Source organism: Notamacropus eugenii, chromosome 1 (genome assembly GCF_028372415.1).
Source record: "Notamacropus eugenii isolate mMacEug1 chromosome 1, mMacEug1.pri_v2, whole genome shotgun sequence".
Taxonomy (NCBI): Eukaryota; Metazoa; Chordata; class Mammalia; order Diprotodontia; family Macropodidae; genus Notamacropus; species Notamacropus eugenii.
The window spans coordinates 91,983,680-92,008,124 of NC_092872.1; the positions used below are offsets into that span (position 1 = coordinate 91,983,680).

The following is a 24,445-nucleotide window of genomic DNA, read 5'->3' on the forward strand; positions in this document are numbered from 1 at the left end:
TTTATCTCATTATTCTTTACTAGTTTTACAACTTACTTTACAAATGAGGAAACTAAAGCCAAAGTATAGTTTAAATTGCTTCTCAAAGGTCACATAGAAAATAAGCATTATAGAGACAGGATTTGAACTTGGGTTCTCTGACTCAAGAGTCAGCACTCTTTCCTTCATCTCATGCTACCTTCCTCTCAAGAGCCACTTTTTCTCTCCCCCAGCATATTTAGAGCCATAGTATATGTAGAAGCAGAAGAGAGTTGAAGCCTCATTGGGTTCAACTTGCTCACTTTACAGATGAGGAAACTGATGCTTACAGAGGTGGAATAACTTGTCCATCATCTAGTGATCATAGAGAAGTGAGCCTGGATTTGTGCCCAGGTTCTCTGGCTCCAGATTTTGTTTCTTAAAAGCAGTGATCTGTTTCCTTTCTCTTTTATATATTCACCACCTGATACTGCATCCTTAGCATACTGAATTCTTAAAGGCTTAATGAATTGAATCTAAGCACAATACTTGAGGTGTTTGATCAGTAACAAGTACAGTGAGACTCTTTTCCCAAAAGACAGATATTCTCTTTTTAATATCAGCCAATTTTGTGACTACCTGCAGATTAAGCTTGGAGAATCTCAGATTTGGAATGTACTTAAAGCTCCCCAGTAAAACCTATGATCCATTGCAGTCATTCACTTTGTCGCTTCCCTTAAAAGTAGTCATCCCCGTTCTGTTTGTAAATTTCTAATGATGGAGGGATTCACTACCTCTCAAGGTAGCCAGTTCCATTTTTTAATATCTTTAGTTTTAGGAAGTTTTACCTGACATCAAGGGGAAAGATATTCATTTTTGCCTGCTGGCAGCCACATAAACTAAGTGTTTCACGTGAGCAGCTTTCTGGCAATCAGAGACAATTTCGGTTGTAAAAGCAGCACAGCCTACTTCTAGTTTAAGCGTCCCTTATACCTTTGGCCAGTTTTTCAGTGGACTGTATTCCAGATTCTTCACTATCTTTGTTTCTCTTCTGGTGACATGCTGCTATTTGTCATTGTTTCTCTAAAACTGTTGTCTTAATCTGGTGATTCTTTGGAAAGTACTATGTCCTGAGTCAGAGGATCCTGGTTTTAATCCTGATTGCCACTTAATACCTGTGTGGCCTTGGGGAAGTCACATAATATTTCTGGACCTCAGTTTCCTTAGCATGAGAGTGTTGGACTAGATAACCTGCAAAGTGCTTCCAAGCTTTAAGTCTTTGATTTTGTGGTTCCCTTCTTGCTATTCTTTCCCTTGGTGATCTCTTCTCCTATGGTGGCGTTGGTTTTTACTTCTGGAGTTGATTTCCAGATCTCTATCTTCATTTTCAACTACTCTCCAAATTAAAACCTCGTATTTCCAACTGCATTGAATATCCCCGCTTGGATATTCTGCCAGTGGTGTAGTGGATAGAATGTAGGACTTGAAGTCAGTATAACCTGGGTTCAAATCCTACCTTACATATGTGACCCTGGCCTGTATATGTGTGTATACACACACACACACACACACACACACTCACACTTGTGCATATTTATATTATATATAGTGTATGTAAAAGTAATTGTTGGTAATTTAATGCTGAAACCTACTTAAATCCTTCATATATTTTTTTCATGACTTTGTGGGTCACCTGCAGTTTTAGTTCTTCTGAAATGGAATATTCCATTATTTTTGGTCATATAGCATTACAAGGAGAATATCGATGTTAAGAATATGAATTTTTATGAAAATGAATAGCTTGGTATCACTGAAAGTATGCAGCATTTTTTTATCCCCATAGAAAGAAGGGAAAAAATTCCCAAATGAGACATTTAGAATGAACTTTTGGGGAAAATACAGCTTGTTACAGTTTCAGCATCATTAGGAAAATTTTTTCCTCTGAACACTATCTCTTTGTGATTCCCCAAACTTTAGCCATTCATACAACTTAAATATATGTCTTGTTTTTAGTGCAGATAAGGGGAGTACAGGGGAGAACCTGTCTCCATATCTTTAGATTCCCAGAGGTAATCTATATCTCTTTAAAATGATATCCTTTTGATTCCAGAAAGTGCAAACATCTTTCAGGTACTAGACATATACTTGAGGTGAAATTGCCATGCAGTTTGAAAATGAGTGATTAGATAAAAGATAAGGAAGGAGAAAATACTGAAGGCAAAAATTCATCTCAAGTATAAATGTTTAAGGCAGCTGTTTTTCAAACAGATGTTTTATCAGTCTTATGATTAAAAGGTGCTTTAACATCTTTAAGATTTTCTTCCTTAACTAGATGACAGAGAATTGCATAGATTGTCTTCTTTCTCAAGACCAGTAAGTGATAATTAAGATAGCAGATGGTTTCAATTGTGATCCAAGAGACAGCTGAGCTGCTCCAAAATAGCGATCAACCAAAAGAGATAGTTGGACATTGTATAAGTCTAATATCCTAATTCATATCTTTTGAGGATGAAGGATGGGACAGAGATGCCAGTGACTCTCTGCAAGACACTGGTCATAGTAGTAGGCACCAGAGTCCCATGAATGCTACAGCCACAATTCCCTGACTGGCTCTGTGAACAAGGCTAGGGGTCCAACCGGGATACATTTTCTTTTTTTTTTCCTTTCTATTAATCATTTTTAGTTTTCAACATGCACTTCCACAGGATTTTGAGCTCAGATTTTCTCCCCATCTCTTCCCTCCCTCACCCCAAGGTGGCATGCATTGTGATTATCCCTTCACTGCCCTCCTTTCTCTCAACCCCTGCCTCATATCCCCTTCTCTTATTTCCTTCCCTTCATTTTTCCTGTAGGGCAAGATGGATTTCTATACCCCATTCATTGTCTGTATATCTTATTTCCTAGTTGCATGTAAAAGCAATTTTTAACATGTTTTTAAAACTTTGAGTTCCATGTTTTCTCCCTTTCCACCCATGCCCATTGAGAAGGCAAGCAATTCATTGTGTGTGTGTTTGTCCTTCGTTGCTGAAGAAGACCACAAATGGAGAAGAAGTTTTGAATCCTATGGATAAGCAATTCAGTATAGGTTATACATGTGTAGTCATGCAAAATATTTCCAATAGTCATGTTGTGAAAGACTAATTATATTTCCCTCCATCCTATCCTGCCCCCCATTTATTCTGTTCTCTCCTTTGACCCTGTCCTTCCTCAAAAACGTTTGCTTCTGATTACCACCTCTTCCCATTTGCCCTTCCTTCTGTCATTCCCACCCCTTTTCCCCCCTACTTTCCTGTCATGTAAGAGATTTTCACATCTGATTGAGTATGTATGTTATTCCCTCATTAAACCATATCCAGTGAGAGTAAGGTTCACTCATCCCCTCTCACTTCCTACCTCTCCTCCATTGTAAAAGCTTTTTCTTGCGTCTTTTATGTGAGATAATTTATCCCATTCTACCTCTTCCTTTCTCCTTCTCCCAATACATTCCTCTCATCCCTTAATTTTATTTTTTTAGATATCATCCCTTTATGTTCAACTAACCCTGTGCCCTCCCTCTCTCTCTTTAAATATATATATATATGTATATGTGTGTGTATGTATATATTTTCCCTCATCCAGCTACCCAAATACTGAGAAAAGTCTCATAAGTTACAAATATCTCTCCACATAGGAACATAAAGAGTTCAACTTTAATAAGTCCCTTATGATTTTCTCTTTCCTGTTTACCTTTTCATTCTTCTCGTGATTCTTGTATTTGAAAGTCAAATTTTCTATTCAGCTCTGCTCTTTTCATCAAGAATGCTTGAAAGTCCGCTATTTCATTATATATCCTTTTTTTCTCTGAAAGATTATACTTAGTTTTTCTGGGTAGGTGATTCTTGGTTTTACTCCTAGCTCTTTTGACCTCTGGAATGTCATATTCTAAGCTCTCTGATCCCTTAATGTAGAAGCTGCTAAATCTTGTATTATCTTGATTGTGTTTCCACAATACTTGAATTATTTCTTTCTGGCTGCTTGCAGTATTTTCTCCTTGACCTGGGAACTCTGGAATTTGGCTACAATGTTCCTGGGAATGCTCGTTTTGGGATCTCTTTCAGGGGACAATCAGTGGGTTCTTTCAATTTCTATTTTCCCTTCTAGTTCTAGAATATCAGGGCAGTTTTCTTTGATAATTTCTTGAAAGATGATGTCTAGCTCTTTTTTTGATCATGGCTTTCAGGTAGTCCAGTAGTTTTTAAATTGTCTCTGCTGGATCTAGTTTCCAGGTCAGTGGTTTTTCCTGTGGGATATTTCACATTGTCTTCTATTTTTTCATTCTTTTGATTTTGTTTTATAATTTCTTTTTTTTAACTAGTTAATTTTATTTATTTTCAGTGTTCTACAATAACTACCATATAACTTAGATTATTATTTTCCCCTCCCTCTCCGAGACAGCACACAATTTTGTGTAGGTTCTACTCATATTAAATACATTTTCACTATAGGCATGTGGTGTTGAAGAATTAAAATGAGTGGGAGAAATCATCTAACAAACCAAAACACAATACACACACACACACACACACACACACACACATATACACATATACACATACGTACAAACAAGTGATCTGCTACATTCTGAGACTGAATTTCGTAGTTCTTTCTCTGGATGTGGAAGGCATTTTGCCTTAGAAGACCATTGGGAATTTTTTTAAGTCCTTGCATTGCTATGAAGATCCAAGTCTACCAGAAAAAACTCTCACACATTGTGGTTGTTACTGTGCACAAAGTTCTCCTGGTTCTGCTCCTTTCACTCAGCATCAGATCATATACGTCTTTCCAGGCCTTTCTGAAGTCTTCCTGTTCATCATTTCTTATAGAACAATAGTATTCCATTACATTCATATACCATAATTTATTCAGCCATTTTGTTTTATAATTTCTTGATTTCTCATAAAGTCATAAGCTTCCATTTGCTCCATTCTAATTTTTAAGGAATTATTTTCTTCAGTGAGCTTTTGGGCCACCTTTTCCATTTGGCCAAGTCTGCTTTTTAAGACATTCTTCTCCTCGTTGGCTTTTTGGACTTCTTTTGCCATTTGAGTTAGTCTGTTTTTTAAGGTGTTATTTTCTTCAGCATTTTTGGAGGTCTCCTTTAGCAAGCTGTTGACTCATTTTTCATGATTTTCTTGCATCACTCTCATTTGTTTCCCCAGCTTTTCCTCTGCTTCTTTTACTTGATTTTCAAAATCCTTTTTGAGCTCTTCCGTGGCCTGAAACCAATTCATATTTTTCTTGGAGGCTTTGTATGTAGAAACTTTGATTTTGTTGTCTTCTGGTTTTGTGTTTTGATCTTCCTTGTCACCAAAGAAAGATTCTACAGTCTGATTTTTTTTTGTGCTGTTTGCTCATTTTCCCAGCCAATTACTTGACTTTTTAGCTCTTTGTCAAGGTAGGACTGTACTTCCAGTGTGGGGGGTGTACTGTCCCAAACTTCAGGAGTTTTGTGCAGCTGTTCTCAGAGATGTTTCTAGGGACCTGTAAATTTTCAGCTCTTTCAAGGTGATATGATCAAAGGAGAGGTGTTTACTCCTTTCCTGGCCAATGATCTGGTCTGAGTGGCCACAGGCACTCTTTTCTGCCTTGGAACTGAGGATTCCCTTTCCACTGCTGCCACAAGCTCTGCCCTGCCAGCTCTCTTCTTTTGCCCCAGGACTAAGACCCAGATCCAAGCAGAGCAAAACAAGAGAATCCTAGCTCATCACCTGCAAAGAGAGCCCTGCCATCCCCCTTCTGATCAGCTGCTTGGTCCTCCCACTATCTGTGGGTCAAGAGCTCTAGAAGCAGCTGCTGCCTGCCTCTGCCTGCCTCTGCCTCTGCCTCTGCCTCCCCAGAGCTGATCTGACAGGCTTTTCCTGCTGAGCTTCTTAGTTGTCTTTGGTATTTGGGGGTTGATCTGAAAACCACCACAGCTACCAGAGCTTCAGTCCTCTGAGGCCTTCCCCAGCCCTGTCTGTGCGGGCATGTGCCCTTTCTTCAGACTGGTGCAGCAGACCCTTCCTGTCCGTCTTTCAGGTTGTCTGGAAATTAGTTTTAACTCGGTCATTTTGTGGTTTTTGCTGCCCTGGAATTTGTTTAGCATCCCTTTTTACAGGTATTTGGAGGAGAGCTCAAGCAAGTCCCTGCTTTTACTCCACCATCTTGGCATTGGCCCTCCCCCTCCCCCCCGCCCCCCGCCCACTTCCCCCAGAGCATTTTCTTCAGGATGATGGAGCTCATTCTTTTCCTCAGAACTTCTCATTGTTCATCTGTTGTTCCTGTCCTTAGTATATTGTGAACAGTTCACTGGGCTGTCTGTTAACCTGCCTTGGACAGAGATGCTTAAATATTTTTCTGGATGAAGGCATGTAATTCATCTGGCATCAGATTACACTTAAAAGAACACTAGGCTTTGTAGATTAGGAAATACTGAGAATAATTGAGTTTGGTTCTGACTCTGTTGTTCTGTGTCTCTGAACAAGTCAGTCTGCTTGTTTATTTCTCTGTCAGATGTTGCTCATGTTCTGTGCTCCTCCCTCAAAAGAAAACCATGAGAATAAATAAAATATCTGAAATAAAATCAACTCCCTAGAAGAAAGACAGTTTTTAGTAATTTCTCAGGACCTCAGGCTTCTCATATCTAAAATGGGAAGCATAATACTTGTGACAACTTGTGGCACAAGGTTTTTAATGAGGAAAGTGTATTGTAAACCTTAAAGTACCATGTAAATGCAAGCTAGTCATTAATTTCCTAGTTATTTTAGAGGCATGTGCTCCATACTTTCTTTGGGATTCTTGTCGTGGAAACTTTTTTTGAGGAAACTGCCTCATAATGAAATCTTTTTGGTATCTGTTTAGAGTAGATTATATAGTAGTTATATAGAATTCTGCTCTGTATTATAGTCACAATACTCATTATGGAATCACAGCTGCCTTCTAGTCCAGCCCATGCCAGAAGTATTCCTTCTGAAATGTTCCCATTATGTTACAATCAAGAAAGCAGTTATAGTTGTTTTAAAACATAAATGAATATTGCTGTTCGTAGCATTCCTTCTAAAGGATCTTTCATCTCTTTACTAATTACGTACAGGTTCATTTCCATTTGTTCAGTTGCTTTGTACTTACGTAATCTCATGTCCTTTGCTGTGATATAGCTTGGAGTAGTAGAACACCAAGCATTAATACCTGGGTCCTGGTGCTGAGCAAGTAGTGTGATCTTGGACAAGTCAGTTAGCCTTTCTGGGCTTCAGTTTTGTAGAATGGTGGTGGGGGCATCTATTAGAATGTATATAATTAGAGACCATTTTGGTTATCATTTGTAGATCTGTCATTGCTGTTATAGAATTGTTACTGAATTTTTTTCTGCTTGGGTTTATGTTCATGCTGCTTTCTCACCTCAGACACTTGACACTCACTAGATGTGTGACCTTGGGCAAGTCATTTAACCCCAATTGCCTCATCCTGGGTCATCTCCAGTCATCCTGATGAATATCTGGTCACTGGATTCAGATGGCTGTGGAGGAGAAGTGAGGCTGGTGACCTGCATAGCCCTTCCTCACTCAAAACACAGTCAAGTGTAAGTCATGTCATTATTTTTCTGATGGCATGGTCTTCTTTGGCAACGAAGGACAAACACACACACGTTATACTTCATGTGAAGTTGACTATAGTCATGGAAAAGCTAGTCAGAATTTCAGGTTTATTCCTTTTGTTAATTATAAAAGTAATATTGACATTTCTGGAACCTTGAAAAAATAGTTGGATATGCTTTGTTCCTATGAAGCACTGAGAATTTCAAATAATAATGTAATAAGGTCAGGAATATGGCTTTTAAGTCTGGTGTTGTCATTATGTATACTAATTAGTTCAGATGTAGAGCAATCTCATTTTAGTTCTAGACTTTCTGATCAAAATCAATATATCTTAAATACCTACTATCCACCAGGTATTGTTCTAAGTACTAGGGATACAAAAACAGGTAAAAGATATTCCCTGCCCTCAAGTGTGTGCGTGTGTGTGTGTGTGTGTGTGTGTATGCATAAATACACATGTGTGTATATATGTACATATATATGTATATATACAGGAACATATACAGAATAAATAGGAAATAATAGAGAAAAGGTGCTAGAATTAAGAGGAATTGGGAAAGGTTTCCTATAAAAGATGGGATTTTAGTTGGCACTTAAAGGGATTCCTCCTCTGCCTCCAACTCTAACCCTAACCCTGAATGCCTCTGACTTAACCCTAATCCTAACCAGGGAAGTCAGAAGACTGAGTTGAGGAGGGAAAGCATTTCATGTGTGGGGGACAGCCAGAGAAAATGCCCCCAGCCAAGAGACAAGTATCTCGTTGCTGAAACAGCCTGGAGGCCACTATCGCTGGATCAAAGAGTATGCTGGGGGGGAAGGGAGGAGGGGGAGGTTAAGGTGTTAGAGGATTGGAAAGACAGGAGAAAGCTAAGTTATAAAGGGCTTTGAATGCCAAATAGAGCATTTTATATTTGCTCCTGGAGGCAATAGGGAACCATTGGAGTTTGTTATTCAACAATAGTTAAATAGTAACATGATCAGACCTGTGCTTTGCATGAAAATCAGTTTGGTGGATGAGTGGAAGATGGATTAGAGTGGGGAGAAATATGAGGCAGACCTATTAGCAAACTAGTAAACCACACGTGAGGTGATGAGAACCAGCATTAGAGCAGTTGCACTGTTAGAGGAGAGAATGGGGAATATTGGAGAGATGTTGCAAAGGTGAAATTGAAAGGCCTTGTGCAAAAAATTGGATATGGGATGAGGGTAAATCTTGAGTTCAAGCTGACTCCTAGGTTACTAGCCTGAGGGACTGGGGAGATGGTGTTCTTTGCAATAATAGGGAAGGTAGGAAGAGGGAAGGTTTGGGGGAAAGATAATGAGTTCTCTTTGGACATTCTGAGTTTAAGTTGTCTCCTGGACATCCATTTTGCAATATCTGAAGGGAGATGGGAGATGGGGAGTCAACAGAGAGGTTTCTGGAGACATGTCTGAATTTTAGCCCTAGCCTAATAGTGTTGCTTTTGTAATTGTCAGGCTAGCCTGAATAGTTGGAGATGATACATTTTTACATAGCTGACTAACAAGTGTCTTGAAGAGGTATTTGTATGCTTTCTAAATGCTTATCCTGTTTTTAGATGTCTTTGTTGAATGATATAAACTCATTATCTTAATGTGCTTGGTCTTATATAAAGGTAGACGGTGTTACCTCTTACTAGAATCAGATTTCTTGGTCACATGGAAGTATCTAGAATGAATTAATAAAGCATTTACAAAGCACTTACTTTGTGCAAAGCATTGTGCCAAGTGCTGAGAGTATAAACACAATAGTAAGACAGTCCATCCTCTCAGGGAGCTCACATTCTAAAGCGAAGACACTTATAGAACGTTTCAGTTGCAAGTCAGAGTTTGAAAAGGTGCCCCGGTCCTCAGGGTGCAAGCAGCAAAGCACACGTTAATATCTTTGCTTTAATGTCATTTCCACTGATAAAATCATATCAATTTCTGATGTTGAACCATTTGACAAAGATTTTGACAGCAAGAACTTTCTTTTTTGTGTCTTCAGTAGTTGTAGCTAAAGCACCTAAACGTTGTCGGGCTGAATCTCCACAGGGGTGGTTTCAGCCAGAAGTGTTGCTATTCCTTATTCTTGGATTAAGCATCCCGGGCTGTCTTCATCAGTGTTGGAGAGGAGAATTGTGGTCAGGGGTGGTGGTTGGACTGGCCTGTCACATGCTGCATCCTGTCTTTTCCTCAGGATGCTCTGCTACTTTAGCTGTGGACATATAGAAGTATATAACCTCACAAAGTTTCTTCAGAAACATCAGGATTTTTTTGTATAATTAATTCAGTAGGTTATCATTGGTACTATTATTTTGTAAGCACACATTGTTGTCCAAATTTTGAATTTTCTAAAGCCCTTATAAAATAAAGTCTCAAACAGAAATAGATTTTAAAGTTGTTTGCTTTAAAGTGCCTTTCTGGGGTGTCATAGTTCATTTGGAAAGTTTCTAGAAACATTCCTACAGGAAGGACAAAGCCCTGTGTTGTTTCTAGATACTGGATTTTTCATATTGAACATAAGTTTATGATTATGAATATAGAATGTGTCAATCTAGGTATAATGAGTTGATGTTTTGCATTGTAGGACTTAAATGAATTTAAGGAGGTAACAACATGTGTCTTCCCCAGGTGAGCTTTCTTTTCATTGCTATCTTTCACATTAAATAGAATTTACCACAGATATATTTGGGAATTTACTGTATATATACTGTAATTTCATAGGACTGTGGGCTGGAAGAATAGGTTGATAGACTCCTATCCTTCTGGGTAATATATTGATAGTTTCACAATTTTAACTTTGTGATTATTTTTGGAACTCCTATTTTAAGAATTCTCAAAATAAGACAATTTGGATGTTGGCAGTGAATCCAGGGTGCAAGAGGGTATTTTGTCTTTTTCTCTTCGCATGCATTCTGAAATGAAAAGAACTGAGGAAATTTGCTGAGATGGTGATTTCTTATAAAATTATTGAATCGTATAAATATTGAATAGTCTTTATAGAGTACATTGTAGAGAGGCAAGAGCTAAGAGCAAGTGTTTTTAGCTCTTAAATTCGTTGCCTTCAAATTTTAGTGCCTTGAAACAATTTAAGTTGATTTTTACTTTTGGAAATGCCAGGTCAGATATTAACCACACAAAGCTCAGACTTATTTTCCATAAGATGAAGCTCAGACCTGACTGCCTGAGGACTGGGAGAGACTTTAGTGGAGCCATCCTGCTCTAGATATGCTATTCCTTTAACTCATATACTGAAATTATTTTTCCTGTGGTAAGAGGTAGCAAGTTTTTATGTTATACTAATTAATTTTCAATATTTCTCCTCCATATAGCACTATAGTTAATTAAGTTTCACAGAACTTTAATGTTATTTATGAGTATAGGAATTCAAACTGAAAAGTTGGGTAGTAACAGTTAACAGTGGAAGAAATTATATAAAAGTATGATAATATTGTTGTTGAAAATATCTGAAGAAGATTAAAATAAATATAAACCCTAAGATTGCTTTTTAAAGTCCTTTGCATTCTGGTTCCAGCCTGCCTCTCTAGTAAGTACATTACTCCCCTTCACACAGTCAGTAATACAGGCAGACTGGCCTACTTGGTCTTCTCTGAGCTGGCCATTTAAAAAAAAATTTTTAATTTTTCAGTTAACAAGCATTTATTTTAACTCCTTCCTAGTCTTCCCTTAATTTGAAAGAAAATAAAAAGATCTATAACAAATATACAGTCAGTCAAAACAACTTTTAGACATTGTCAATGTCTACAAAACAGATTTCATTCTGCCTCGTGAGTTCATCGCCCCGTCAGGAGATAGGTAGCATATTTCATCATTAGCCCTTGGAATAGTAGTTGGTTATTGCTTTGATTCAAGTTCATAAGTTTTTCAAAGGCTTTTTGTCTTTTCTGTGTTGTTGTTACTGAATTAATTGTTCTCCTGATTGTGGTCACTTCACACTGCATCAGTTCGTACAAATTTTCCCATGTTTTTTTGAACTCATATCCCTTTCATCATTTTACAGCAAAATATTCCATGCATTAATATACCATAATAAATATGTTCTGCTGTTCCCCAGTTGATGGTAACTCCTTAGTTTCTAGTTCTTTGCTACTACAAGAAAAGTGGTTATGAAATGTTGAATTGATACATATATGTCCTTTCCCTCCTTCTTTGATCTCTTTGAATTCTAGATATATTAGAGATATCACCGAGTCAAAGGGTATTCCAATGAGGGGATTTTCTGAATATGGTATCAGATATTTCCAAAATAGTTGAACCATTTCAAAAGTTGATCAACAGTGCGTTTGGGTGCCTGTTTTCTCCCAATGATTTAATTTTCTTTTTTTTGTCATGTTTGCCAATTTCTATTTTTCTACTTATTAATGATTTGGAGCAATTTTTATATTGCTATTCATAGCTTAAATGTCTTCCTTTGAAAACTGCCTGTTCATAGCTTTTGAACATTTATTAAATGGTGAATGCCTCTTATTTTTATACATTTTATACACTTTTTATACATTTTATACATTTCATTGATATCTTTATATATCTTAGAAATGAGAACTTTATCAGAGACACAACAAAAATTTTTTCACATCTAATTTTAACTATATTGATTTAGTTTGTGCAAAAAAATTTTGATTTTATATATTCACTGTTGTCCTTTATTTTCTGTGATCTTCTTTATCCATTGTTTCGTCATGGACTCTTTGAACTGTCCATTTTATTTCTTACTTCCATGCCTTTGCCCCCATGCTTGGAAAATGTTCCCACTTCTATTCTCCCTTTTTGAGTCCTTACTCTTAATTCAGAGTTTAAAACCTGCCTCACAGAGTGGTTGTGAAGATCAAACAAGGTAATACATTTAAAGTACTTAGTGCAGCGCCTGGCACATTAAAGGTTCTCATGTGCCATCTTTGCTGTTCCTCCTATATAAAGTCTGCTCTCTACTATCAAATTATCTTGTATTTAAATGCCACTCTTAGTGTGGTATAACCTCTTTAAGGGCAGGAACTTTTTTTATTTTGTCTTTTTATCATTAGCTCTTAGAATGGTGCTTTGCACATAATGTACTCTCTACATTTTTGGTAGAAGAGGAACATGCCAGTTCACTGCTAGAAGTAACATTACAGAGACAGAGCTCTTTCAACAAATACCTCTGTTTGCATTGCTACCATGGACTGTTTAGCAAAGTACAATAAGATTTCTAACAAATTTGTGTTCACATACCTGGAATATATGTTTTATTCTGAAGATTAGAGAAACTGTTCTCTTCAATACATCTGGCAACAGTAGCCTTTTTTTTTTTTTTTTTTTTTTAAGATTTTGAGAGGATCCTATCCAAATAAGTAATAGATTAAATTTTTTTTGGTACTCAATTACATTTTGTTTATATTTTGACCATTTTTAAATTTTAGGTTACTGGATACTAAACTGATGGCAAGCACACAACCTTTTAAGGTAATTTCCAAATCTGAATTATGATTGCCAATTTTCACAATATTTCTGTTTAAAAAAAACTGATACCTTTTGTAACTGAGGTATTTTTGTAGCCTTTTGACATTTTTCAAGTGTCTATCATACGATTGAAATGATTAAGTATTGTGGCAAAGGCATAATTTTGCCATACCATTACCCACTATAGTACTGTAGAAATAGGCTCATCCAGAAAGACTTATACTGATTATAGCTATATCTGACATACTAAATATAAAACCTGCCTGCTTAGCATATTTAGTAAATTTGACAGCTGTATCACTAAAGGACATAAGGTGGTAGCACTCATATTTAGTAGTTAACTGTCATCAGATATAGTTATCCAATACAATACATAATAATCGTTTGTTCTTTGCTTCCCTCTGCAGGATATTATTAACAACACATCCCTTGCAGAACTGGAAAAGCGATTGAAAGAGGCACCATTCAACCCCCCTAAAGTTGGTAAGAGTTTAAGGAAAAAAAAAAAAAATGAAGCCTTTTGATTATGAATTAATAAACATAATTGATGTACTCTTTAATGAATGGAAATTGTTGTGGAGTTCGCTTGCTAATAACTAACATTGTATTGCTTGTTTCTGATTAACCATGTCTATATACTGTCTAAATGCATTTTTACTTGGATCGCTTGATCATTGAGGAGCAAAATAATTCAAACTTACATATCATCACTTGACACTGGTGGCAAAAAGTAGAGGGATTTTTTTTTCCCTCCAAGGCAAATCCTTTTAATCTAAAGAGATAACTGTTTATGGTTAAGCACCAACACTGTAATTTTTTTGTGCCCTTGGCAAGTTTGAGAACTATGCCTGTAGACTGAGAGGAATGGAAATCCCCCACACCCTTTGTTAACCTGATATGGGAGTGGAAGCAGGGCAGGTAATCAATTGAGAAAACTGAACATACAGAGGAATGCTTCCAGATTGGGAAACATTTGGTTTTACTGCATTTGATCCATACCCTGTGCTCAGTTCCTGTATCTTTTTCCAAACTGAATACGTCATTTGTTTACATTGGCCAGATTGCATCATTGTTATGTGTTCCAGAGAGATTTCGTCACCAATTATAGAGTAATGCATTATAATTTTCAAAGTACAGTATCTTCAAGCATCCCAGAATATAGTTAATTATTTTTCTTTCTGGATAATTAGCCCAAGTGACAGGGGTAAGAGAAAGAAAGAAATTTAGATCACTCCTAATGACTTTGGAAAATGTGTGTGCATGTGTGAGTGAAAGAGCTGGTGGGAGATGTAAGGAATTAAGTTATATAGATAGGGAACATTTTTGAAAAGACAAAAGTTTCAGGCTTAAAGTATTCTTTTTTAATATATTTTGGTGGTTAGGACATTCTCTGTGATGAACATTATATTGATGTAAAAATGTAAAATTGCCTTTTTAAAAAACTATTGCTTGATTTTAGTATTGTAGCTTTTCTGATTTGTCAAACTCTATTAGATGTATTTTTGTGTGTTATTTTATGCTTGCATATTGGAACTTTGCTATTCCTCTTTTCACAATGTAAGGCAGGACTCTCTCAGGTAGACTTCTCCTTCATGACCTCTCTCAACCCCAGGATAACTAACTGTAGTAAAATAGTAAAAAGTCTTTGGGTTGGCCTTCTGAGTAAGATAGTTCCATAGTGTGGACCCTGAGGACATAACGTTATTCTGAGGATTTCTTATATTTTTGGATTCGATTGTGCTTTCATTTTTTGTTGCTTAAACTTAGAGATACGGTACAAAAATTCCCTGGGAAATGTTCTGAGCCTGAGCCATTAGTCTTTAATTTTTCAGCAAGTTCAGTCCTGTTAGATTAGGTTGTATTTGTTAATGTAATCTCTAAGGTAAGAAATATTTTCATGAATTTGGAATAGTTTCAGAAAAAGAAATTTTAAGCATTTAGGGTGCTTCTTGGTTGGCATTATTAGAAATTTGGCTTCTAGTTTGGGGAGGGCAAGTTTTGCAGTTTCTAAGATATTGACTATTAAAGTCAGGTGAAGGTGTACTTTCTGAGTTCTAAGGCTTATGAAACTGAAGTACTTGAAAACAAGATACTCTAAAATCTTTGATGTTTGATAAAGTTAATATTTTGTAGGTAAGGTGTTTGACATTGCTATGGATAGTAGCTTTTGTCAGGAGTCATGTTAACCATGTCAGAGTAAGTCTTGGGCTGTGAGAGAAATAGGATATATTTAAACTACTGAAGCAATTTCTTAAGACATTATTTTATGAGCACATAGGATGTTTCTGTGGAGATTACTAACATGATGGAGTCATTATATTTCATGACACCCTTGGGAAAATATTTTTTTCTTTTGTTTTAGAAAGTGCAGAAGGATTTCCAAGTTATGATACTGCATCTGAACAGCTCCACGAAGCAGGCTATGATGCATACATTACAGGACTGTGTTTCATCTCCATGGCTAATTTCCTAGGTACTATATACATGTCATTATCAAGAATTCATATAATTTTTTGGGAAAAAACTTAACCTATCCAACTTTTCCTATGACCCACTTATTTGGAAGTGGAAGGGGATGGAAGCGGAGGCGGGAGCAGACCAGGGCTCCCCAAGCAGGCAGGAGCCCAGATACATTGTTGAAGGTCTCTGCATAAACTCCCTGCGGGAATGGAGCCCGTGAGGCGGCCCTGCCCTGACTTGAGCACCTGAACTTAATCTCACGCTGAACAGCAGCCCTGCCCCTGCCCAAAGCCCTGAGGCTGGCGAGCAGCATTTGAACCTCAGACCCCCAAGTGCTGGCTGGGCGGACCTGGAGGCGAGGTGTAAGTCAGAGTTGAAAAGGTGGGAGAACTTCTGAGCAGGAAACAGAATAATTTTCCCTCCCTGAGCATTTCAGACAGTGTGGAACTTGGTTCTTTTGAGTACTTTCATCCCTTACCAAACTTGTTCTTTGATTTATAAATATTTTTACTTGAATTTTCAGATCTCATGTATATAATCATTTATAATATCCTGCCTCTTTTCTTTTTCATTAGGTTCTTTTCTCAGTCCTCCAAAAATTCACGTGTCTGCCAGATCAAAACTCATTGAACCTTTTTTTAACAAGTAAGTAACCCATGGGTCGCAGTGCAGAAATTATCTGACATCGTAAGCATCATGGAAGGTGAATGGTCTGCTGATCAGGGATAATTTTTGAGGGGAATTTATTTTTTGGATAAAGTAATTTCTTACCTGTGGCAATCAAGTTATTTTTTAAAATGATAAGATAAACTTTTGGGGTCATTTTAAACTTAGCTAGTATATTTATTAAATAAGTTGGTAAAAATACAAGATTAATTCCAAAATACAATGGTATTCTTAAAGATAAAAGCGTAATTAAAGCTTTTATATTTAACTTGATTATTTCCAGTTGAAGTATTTTCATTTTGTAGTTCAACTTAATCCCTAAGTTTATTAGATGAAAAATTAAAACATGTTGAGGTTTAGAAGGTACCTTTAATTGAATATGTGGAAAAATCCCATGGATTCTCTTCTATAGCTTTTTAAATACAGTCATAGGGAGGGGCGGAGCCAAGATGGCGGAGTAGAAAGACACACATACACTAGCTCCAAACCCACTGCCCATAAAATATCTGTAAAAAAGAACTCCCAACAAATTCTGGAGCGGCAGAAGCCACAGAACCACGGAGCGGACGAGATTTCTGTTCCAGAGAGCCTGAAAACCTCTCGCAAAAGGTCCTTCGTGCTGTGGACCCAGAGCCGAGCCCAGCCCTGCCTTGGCCATGTGGCGCCGAGAGGAGTGGATCCGAGCAGGCTTCAGGGACAGAATCTCCAGCAGCCGCACAGGTCCCTCCACCCACAGGTGACAAGGGTTGGTGAGAGGGTCGCTTTGGCGGGTCAAGAGGGGAGTGGGGTGCCCCCATAACTCAGGCCCCCTCGGGAGGCAGCAGCGGAGGCGGGAGCAGACCAGGGCTCCCCAAGCAGGCAGGAGCCCAGATACATTGTTGAAGGTCTCTGCATAAACTCCCTGAGGGAATGGAGCCTGTGAGGCGGCCCTGCCCTGACTTGAGCACCTGAACTTAATCTCACGCTGAACAGCAGCCCTGCCCCTGCCCAAAGCCCTGAGGCTGGCGAGCAGCATTTGAACCTCAGACCCCCAAGTGCTGGCTGGGCGGACCTGAGGCGAGGTGGGGGTGGAGAGGGCACTCAGAAGTCAAGTCACTGGCTGGGAAAATGCCCAGAAAAGGGAAAAAAAATAAGACTATAGAAGGTTACTTTCTTGGGGAACAGGCATTTCCTCCCTTCCTTTCTGATGAGAAAGAGCAATGCTTACCATCAGGGAAAGACACAGAAGTCAAGGCTTCTGTATCCCAGCCCACTCAATGAGCTCAGGCCATGGAAGAGCTCAAAAAGGATTTTGAAAATCAAGTTAGAGAGATGAAGGAAAAACTGGGAAGAGAATTGAGTGACATGCAAGCAAAGCATGAAAAACAAGTAAACACCCTGCTAAAGGAAACCCAAAAAAATGCTGAAGAAAATAACACCTTGAAAAATAGGCTAACTCAATTGGCAAAAGAGGTTCAAAAAGCCAATGAGGAGAAGAATGCTTTCAAAAGCAGAATTAGCCAAATGGAAAAGGAGGTTCAAAAGCTCACTGAAGAAAATAGTTCTTTCAAAATTAGAATGGAACAGATGGAGGCTAATGACTTTATGAGAAACCAAGAAATCACAAAACAAAACCAAAAGAATGAAAAAATGGAAGGTAATGTGAAATATCTCATTGGAAAAACAACTGACCTGGAAAATAGATCCAGGAGAGACAATTTAAAAATTATGGGACTACCTGAAAGCCATGATCAAAAAAAGAGCCTAGACATCATCTTTCATGAAATTATCAAGGAAAACTGCCCTGAGATTCTAGAACCAGAGGGCAAAATAAGTCTTCAAGGAATCCACAGAACACCGCCTGAAAGAGATCCAAAAAGAGAAACTCCTAGGAACATTGTGGCCAAATTCCAAAGTTCCCAGGTCAAGGAGAAAATATTGCAAGCAGCTAGAAAGAAACAATTCAAGTATTGTGGAAATACAATCAGGATAACACAAGATCTAGCAGCTTCTACATTAAGGGATCGAAGGGCGTGGAATAGGATATTCCAGAAGTCAAAGGAACTAGGACTAAAACCAAGAACCACCTACCCAGCAAAACTGAGTATAGTACTTCAGGGGAAAAATTGGTCTTTCAGTGAAATTGAGGACTTTCAAGCATTCTTGATGAAAAGACCAGAGCTGAAAAGAAAATTTGACTTTCAAACACAAGAATGAAGAGAACCATGAAAAAGTAAATAGCAAAGAGAAGTCATAAGGGACTTTACTAAAGTTGAACTGTTTACATTCCTACATGGAAACACAATATTTGTAACTCTTGAAACTATTCAGTATCTGGGTACTGGGTGGGATTACACACACGCACATGCACATGCACATGCACACACACACAGAGACAGAGTGCACAGAGTGAATTGAAGAGGATGGGATCACATCTTAGAAAAATGAAATCAAGCAGTGAGAGAGAAATATATTGGGAGGAGAAAGGGAGAAATGGAGTGGGGCAAATTATCTCTCATAAAAGAGGCAAGCAAAAGACTTACTAGTGGAGGGATAAAGAGGGGAGGTGAGAGAAAAACATGAAGTTTACTCTCGTCACATTTCACTAAAGGAAGGAATAAAATGCACACTCATTTTGGTATGAAAACCTATCTTACAATGCAGGAAAGTGGGGGATAAGGGGATAAGCAGGGTGGGGGGGATGATGGAAGGGAGGGCATGGGAAGGAGGGAGCAATTTGAGGTCGACACTCATGGGGAGGGACAGGGTCAAAAGAGAGAATAGAAGTAATGGGGAGCAGGATAGGATGGAGGGAAATATAGTCAGTCTTATACAACACGACCATTATGGAAGTCATTTGCAAAACTACACAGAGGGAATGGGTGGGGAGGGAGGGAGGAAAAGAAGTTGGAACTCAGAGTTTTAGGAACAACTGTCGAGTACTGTTCTTGGCACTAGGAAATAAGAAATATAGGTAAAGGGGTATAGAAAGTTATTTGGCCGTACAGGACAAAAGAGAAGATGGAGACAAGGGCAGAGAGGGATGATAGAAGAGAGGGCAGATTGGTGATAGGGGCAATTAAAATGCTCAGTGTTTTGGGGTGGGGGGAGGGGACAAAAGGGGAGAAAATTTGGAACCCAAAATTTTGTTAAAATGAATGTTAAAAGTTAAATTAATTAATTAATTTTTTAAAAAAAGAGAGAGAGAGCTTCCGGGGGTAGGCACTATTTCCTTTATCCTTGTATCCCATAACATCTAGCACAGTACCTGGCATGTATTTTTTCCCCACATTAGATTGTAAGCCCCTTGTGGGCAGGGATTGTCTTTTGCCTCTTTTTGTATTCCCAGCATTGAATACAATGTCTGGCACATAATAAGTACTAATAAATATTTACAGATTGATATTAAAAAATAAATAAATAAATAAAGGATATATTTGGCTAAACTGCAAAATAAATAAATGAATAAATACAATCATAGTAAAATCCCACTAATTTGTTCTAATTGGAAGAAAGTTATTGAGTTCTGAAAAAGACTGGAGTTCTAGAATTTTTTCAGAGAATGGTGATTTTATTACTTTCAGGTACACTATACTAACCCAAAGGTTGGGAACCTTTTCATGTTGGAAGGCCGCATTAATATTTAGTTGTAATCAAAATAGACTGCATTCAAGAAACTTCAGTTAGATATACTTCAAATGTACATAATTTTGTAAAAATCTGGCTACTACGTACTTAATAATTTTATTAATTTTTTAATTTTAAGGTTAACTTTTTAATGACTTTGTTGTGTCTGCTTTTGGTTTGAAAGCATTGTAATATTTGGTTGCAGCATGGAGGTCTGCAGTTTCAGCTGATCATCTTGATGGGTATCAGTCATTTGTGACTTTAAGGGTATCTTGATTTGGATTAGGTAGGAGAACGGTAAGTGGTTAAAAGCAGGAAAGCATTTTTTAGGCATGTTGTCGAAGGCAAGATCTGCTGCAGTTTTCCATATTTCAGTTGGTGCTTTTTTTAACATCAAACAATGACTTTAAAATGCCATCTTCTGAGATCTCAATCAGTTTCATCTGTAGTTCTGTAGGTGCCTTGGTGATATCAGTTAGGTGAGGCTGAGATGCTCATTTGAGTATGTTGCCATGTTAACCTGTCATTGTATTCTCCAATTAATAGGTCTGTAACAGCTGTGTATTCTTCAGATGATTTGTATGTATTATCTGTTCATCAGTGATCCTTACTACTAGGGAAAATGTTCATCCAGAATTTCCTTTTGAAGAAGAAATGTTATGAAAAAAGATGTTTTTGAAATGCTTGGACTTTTGGCCACATGTCATATGTAGACTTAGCTTTATCTTGCAAAGAAATATTCAGGTCACTTTGATTTGACGTGATGTGCAGAAATGCAGCGTTCCGATAGACATCTTCTGTCAGTAATTCACGTTGCTGATTCTGTTCTTGCAGAGACAAAATTTTGGCTAACACCTGTCCCTGTGATAACCAACGCACTTTAGAATGGTGTGGCAAATCCACACTGATTACCTCATCATTCAACTTTGGCACATGATGAAACTGATGCTGCGGTGTTGCATTTGCACAAATATAGTTAACATTACTTATAACTTGTTGCAAAGTGTCACTTAAAGTTGTAGCTTTGGCATAGAGATTTTGCTGCTCTAAGATACAATGAAAACAAATGAAAGCATTTGGATTTGTTAATACTTTTCTTAACTGTGCAATAAACCCTTCATGTTTTCCTGTCATGAAAGGTGCACTGTCTGCACGTACGCTTACCAGATTTACCAACTTCATGACATTTACCTTGAAAGTTATTGAAGATATCTGTTCCCTCCCTGAATTCTGTTCTCAAGAGTGACCAAAGTGAGGAACTCTTTGGAGCAAAGAAAATCTGTTATGACCCAAGTGAAGTATAAAACCTGTGCCGAGTTGGTGGTATCAGCTGAGTCATCCAAAGTGATTGAATAATATATATACATATGTATTTTTTAAGTATTGCATAAATTTGTTTTGTTAATTTGAAGGCTAGTTCATGCTGCTGATCAGTTATGGTTCTCCTTGAAAGAGGCAGTTGTTTCTACTTTGAAACGTTAAGCATCCTACAATTTCAACAATGTATTCTTTCACAATTTCTATATCACTGAGCATCTTCCTTTTTTCCCCAAGCATTTAAGCTACTTTATAAGTTGCTTCATTGGCATTATTTCTAGTCTTATTACTGCTAAGAATTGTCTTCGTTTTTACTTTTCATATTTTAATTTCTGCAATGCAACCTTTTGTGACTCTACCTCCAATTTAGAATATTTGTGGTACTTACGAGTGTTATAATGAATTGCTTTAATGTTGATATTGTAGTATCACAAAACAAGCAAATCATCTTATCTTTAGCAGAAACAATATAATATTACAATTCCCAATCCTCATTAAAAAATCTGTTTTCTTCCTTCAGCGTTCCCTTGGTCTTCTTTGATGTGACGGGCTGTTAAGCAGACAGAATTTAAAAATACTGTTGAGCTGTGCAATTAATTATTCATAAATTCCACTCAAACAGAAACACAGAACACCGTTGTCAAAAGCTGATAGCAGACTGGCGTACTTGACCCCCAAAAACTAAATAGTTAGCATAGCAACCATCAATTTAGCCCTTATGGCTTACTTATATTCTGATTGTGCCATCCATCTGGGAGGATTATTTCATTGAAACTTATTTAATTCTTTGGTATTTTAAATAAGTTCATTTTAAAAATAAAATATAAATATAAAAGACAAACAAGAATGTATTAATGAAAATAAAAGGATTTGTTCTGTAAAATTTGGATTCAGTCAAAAGATTGCACTTAAGGACCTAGTAGGCCACATGTGGCCTTAAGGCTACAGGTTTCCCACCCCTTAATGCTAGCCCATTTAATTAGAACTTACCACTAATGAGGTTAAGGTTACAGTTTTGATCCTTGAATGAGCCATTTAGGTTTGATCTATGTCATGGTCACAGGTATACTTATGGCTGTCTTTGAAATGTACACTATTTATCCTAGTATAGACTACTGAAAAAGTGTGATTTAAACAACACAAATCCCCCATCACCAGTATTAGGGAAAATAAGTAAAAATATATATCTTTCTGACTGTGATAGCATTTTAATATATTAAAAATGGCATGTTACGTATAGATAGGTAAGAACAGTTTATAATTAGAAACTTCACATAAATGATTTACCCTAGAAAGGTTAAACATTTCTATTGTTTATACTTTTATTCTGCAAACTCCCTTTTCCACAGATAATGAAGAGTAGACAGAATCATCATAGATTCTGAATTTGGATAGCAAAGGGAAGAAGAAAAGATATCCCAAAAGACGGATTTTTATCTGTTATTTTATGTTGTGTATACTACAGTGATTACCATATTGTGCTTTTGAAACAGTTTAATTAACAGGCAGTATGACAGCATATTCTATAAAATGAGTCATTAAGTAATTTCCTAAGTTTTAATGCCAACCATCTTATAGTTATGCTTTAATTTGAATTTTATAATAGTTCTCAGGAGTAAAATAGCTTTTATTATTTTTTAAAACATTTAATTAACTCTTTTCGTTGTAGTAAGTCCCTGTGAATGTGGTAAATATATAACATCTGCTTTGTATGCTGATTTTATTTCCATGTCATTCATGTGTGTGTGTCTGTCAAAAGAGAAAGCTTAATTCTAAACTATATTTCTTAAAGGTTTTGCAATACACTTAATTTGGCTTCATGTCATGATAGATATAATCAAAGAAACTATGCATACAGGTTTATTGTAATAAAGAACATGTAACTTGGTGAGAATTTTGCTAAATGTAGATGGGTACAAAAACTGAATTTTTGAGCAGGGTCGTTGGGGAAACTATCTCTGAAATCTCCCTGAAGCCTTGCTTAACCTGTTTAATTTTTCATTGTTTTTTTCCCCTTTACGTTAAGACATTTTTTTTCTGAGACATCTGAAAGTCAAGCAGTGCTTGAAATGCGAGGTAGTAAAGTAAGTTTGTCCTATTACACTGGGATAAGATGATCAAGTACAATCAATTGTTTTTAACCAGTTTAGATAGGGAGAAATACAAATGCTTTGGGGTACCTTTTGTCTTATGTTGTTATTGACCTTATCCTAATTGATGTAACATTTCCTCTTAAATACAGATACAATTTCTGTCTTTAAAATCTTGATGTTACTATTTATTAAACTGTTTCTTCAAGGAAAAATATCTAGCAGTCATTGCAAGCTCTTCATGCAAATCTGTGGTTTTTGTTATTTTATAGATATATAAATTTTTATTAATATGAATAAATTCTTAGGGTATGTATGTTTGTATCAGTATGTATGAAATTTACTAAGCATATATTCTTCACACTATTTGAGTCGCTAGAAGACAGCACAAGTGTATAAATATTATTTTGTTCTTCTTGGGCCAGACTCTTGTATTTTAAAAGTAAATAAATATGGCTCCCTTCACAGTTACCCATTATTACTTCCACCCAAAACAAAACACAAAACCTCAAACCTATGTTATTTTCCATTATCTCAGATTAGCATTCTCATTCATCTTTATTAGTGATCCTTTCTAGGAATTTTACATAGCTGGAGTTTAGGCAGTGTGTGAAGTCTGAATATGGATTAGAAGGACTTTTTAACTTCCACATTGATAGAAAGATGGAGCTTTATTGCAAGGCTTTATTGCCTTGCCTCCATTGTGCTTTCAGTCCCAAGAATCTTCCACATGAAGTCCTTGTTTTGTTTGACTTTTTGAAGGCAGGGTAAAAATACTGGGAGAGTGTTATATTTTAGTTATTGAAGTGAAGTTCAAGTTACTACTAATGGTATAGTTATTTTTAATAACATTTCTTCTTGTTTATCTTGGAGGTTTTTGTAGTATGGAAAAGATTTACTCTCTTTTATAGTCTCAGTTTTCATCAATATGTAGGAAAAATGGATTTAAAGCAGATCCTTTGGAAAGATCCTTTTAGTCTGGAATAGGCTAAAAATATTCTTTGCTTTCATATTTCATTGTACCATAGAAAGTACAAAATCACTTTCCTGTCTCTTTTTATGAGGAATAATTTTTTTTCAGTAGGAATTTCTTTGGGACATTTTGAATCTTGGTTATGGAATTGTAGACAGCCTTTTATCAGCTTATTTTTGAGAAAATTATGTTTCTTTGTTCTAGTTTTTTAAAAATCAGTGGAGCAGAATGTCAAGAGCACTGGGCATGGAGTCAGGAGACAGGGACTTGGGTCCCAACTTTGCTGCTAACTGAATGTAGTTAGC

The 24,445-nt window shown here is 36.9% G+C and overlaps 1 protein-coding gene across 3 annotated transcripts in view; it reads left to right on the plus strand.

Annotated features, from left to right (window-relative positions):
• PARN (poly(A)-specific ribonuclease) overlaps positions 1-24,445 on the plus strand; it is a 187,148-nt gene that overhangs the window by 27,317 nt on the left and 135,386 nt on the right. For all 3 annotated transcript variants that reach the window (XR_011967137.1, XM_072609539.1, XM_072609548.1), the window contains exons 14-18: positions 10,159-10,202; positions 12,989-13,031; positions 13,436-13,511; positions 15,391-15,501; positions 16,064-16,133. Coding sequence is in view for 2 of the 3 variants with exons in the window: in XM_072609539.1 (XP_072465640.1) it covers positions 10,159-10,202; positions 12,989-13,031; positions 13,436-13,511; positions 15,391-15,501; positions 16,064-16,133 (344 nt within the window). In the remaining variant the exon portion in view is untranslated. The remainder of the gene's footprint in view (positions 1-10,158; positions 10,203-12,988; positions 13,032-13,435; positions 13,512-15,390; positions 15,502-16,063; positions 16,134-24,445) is intronic.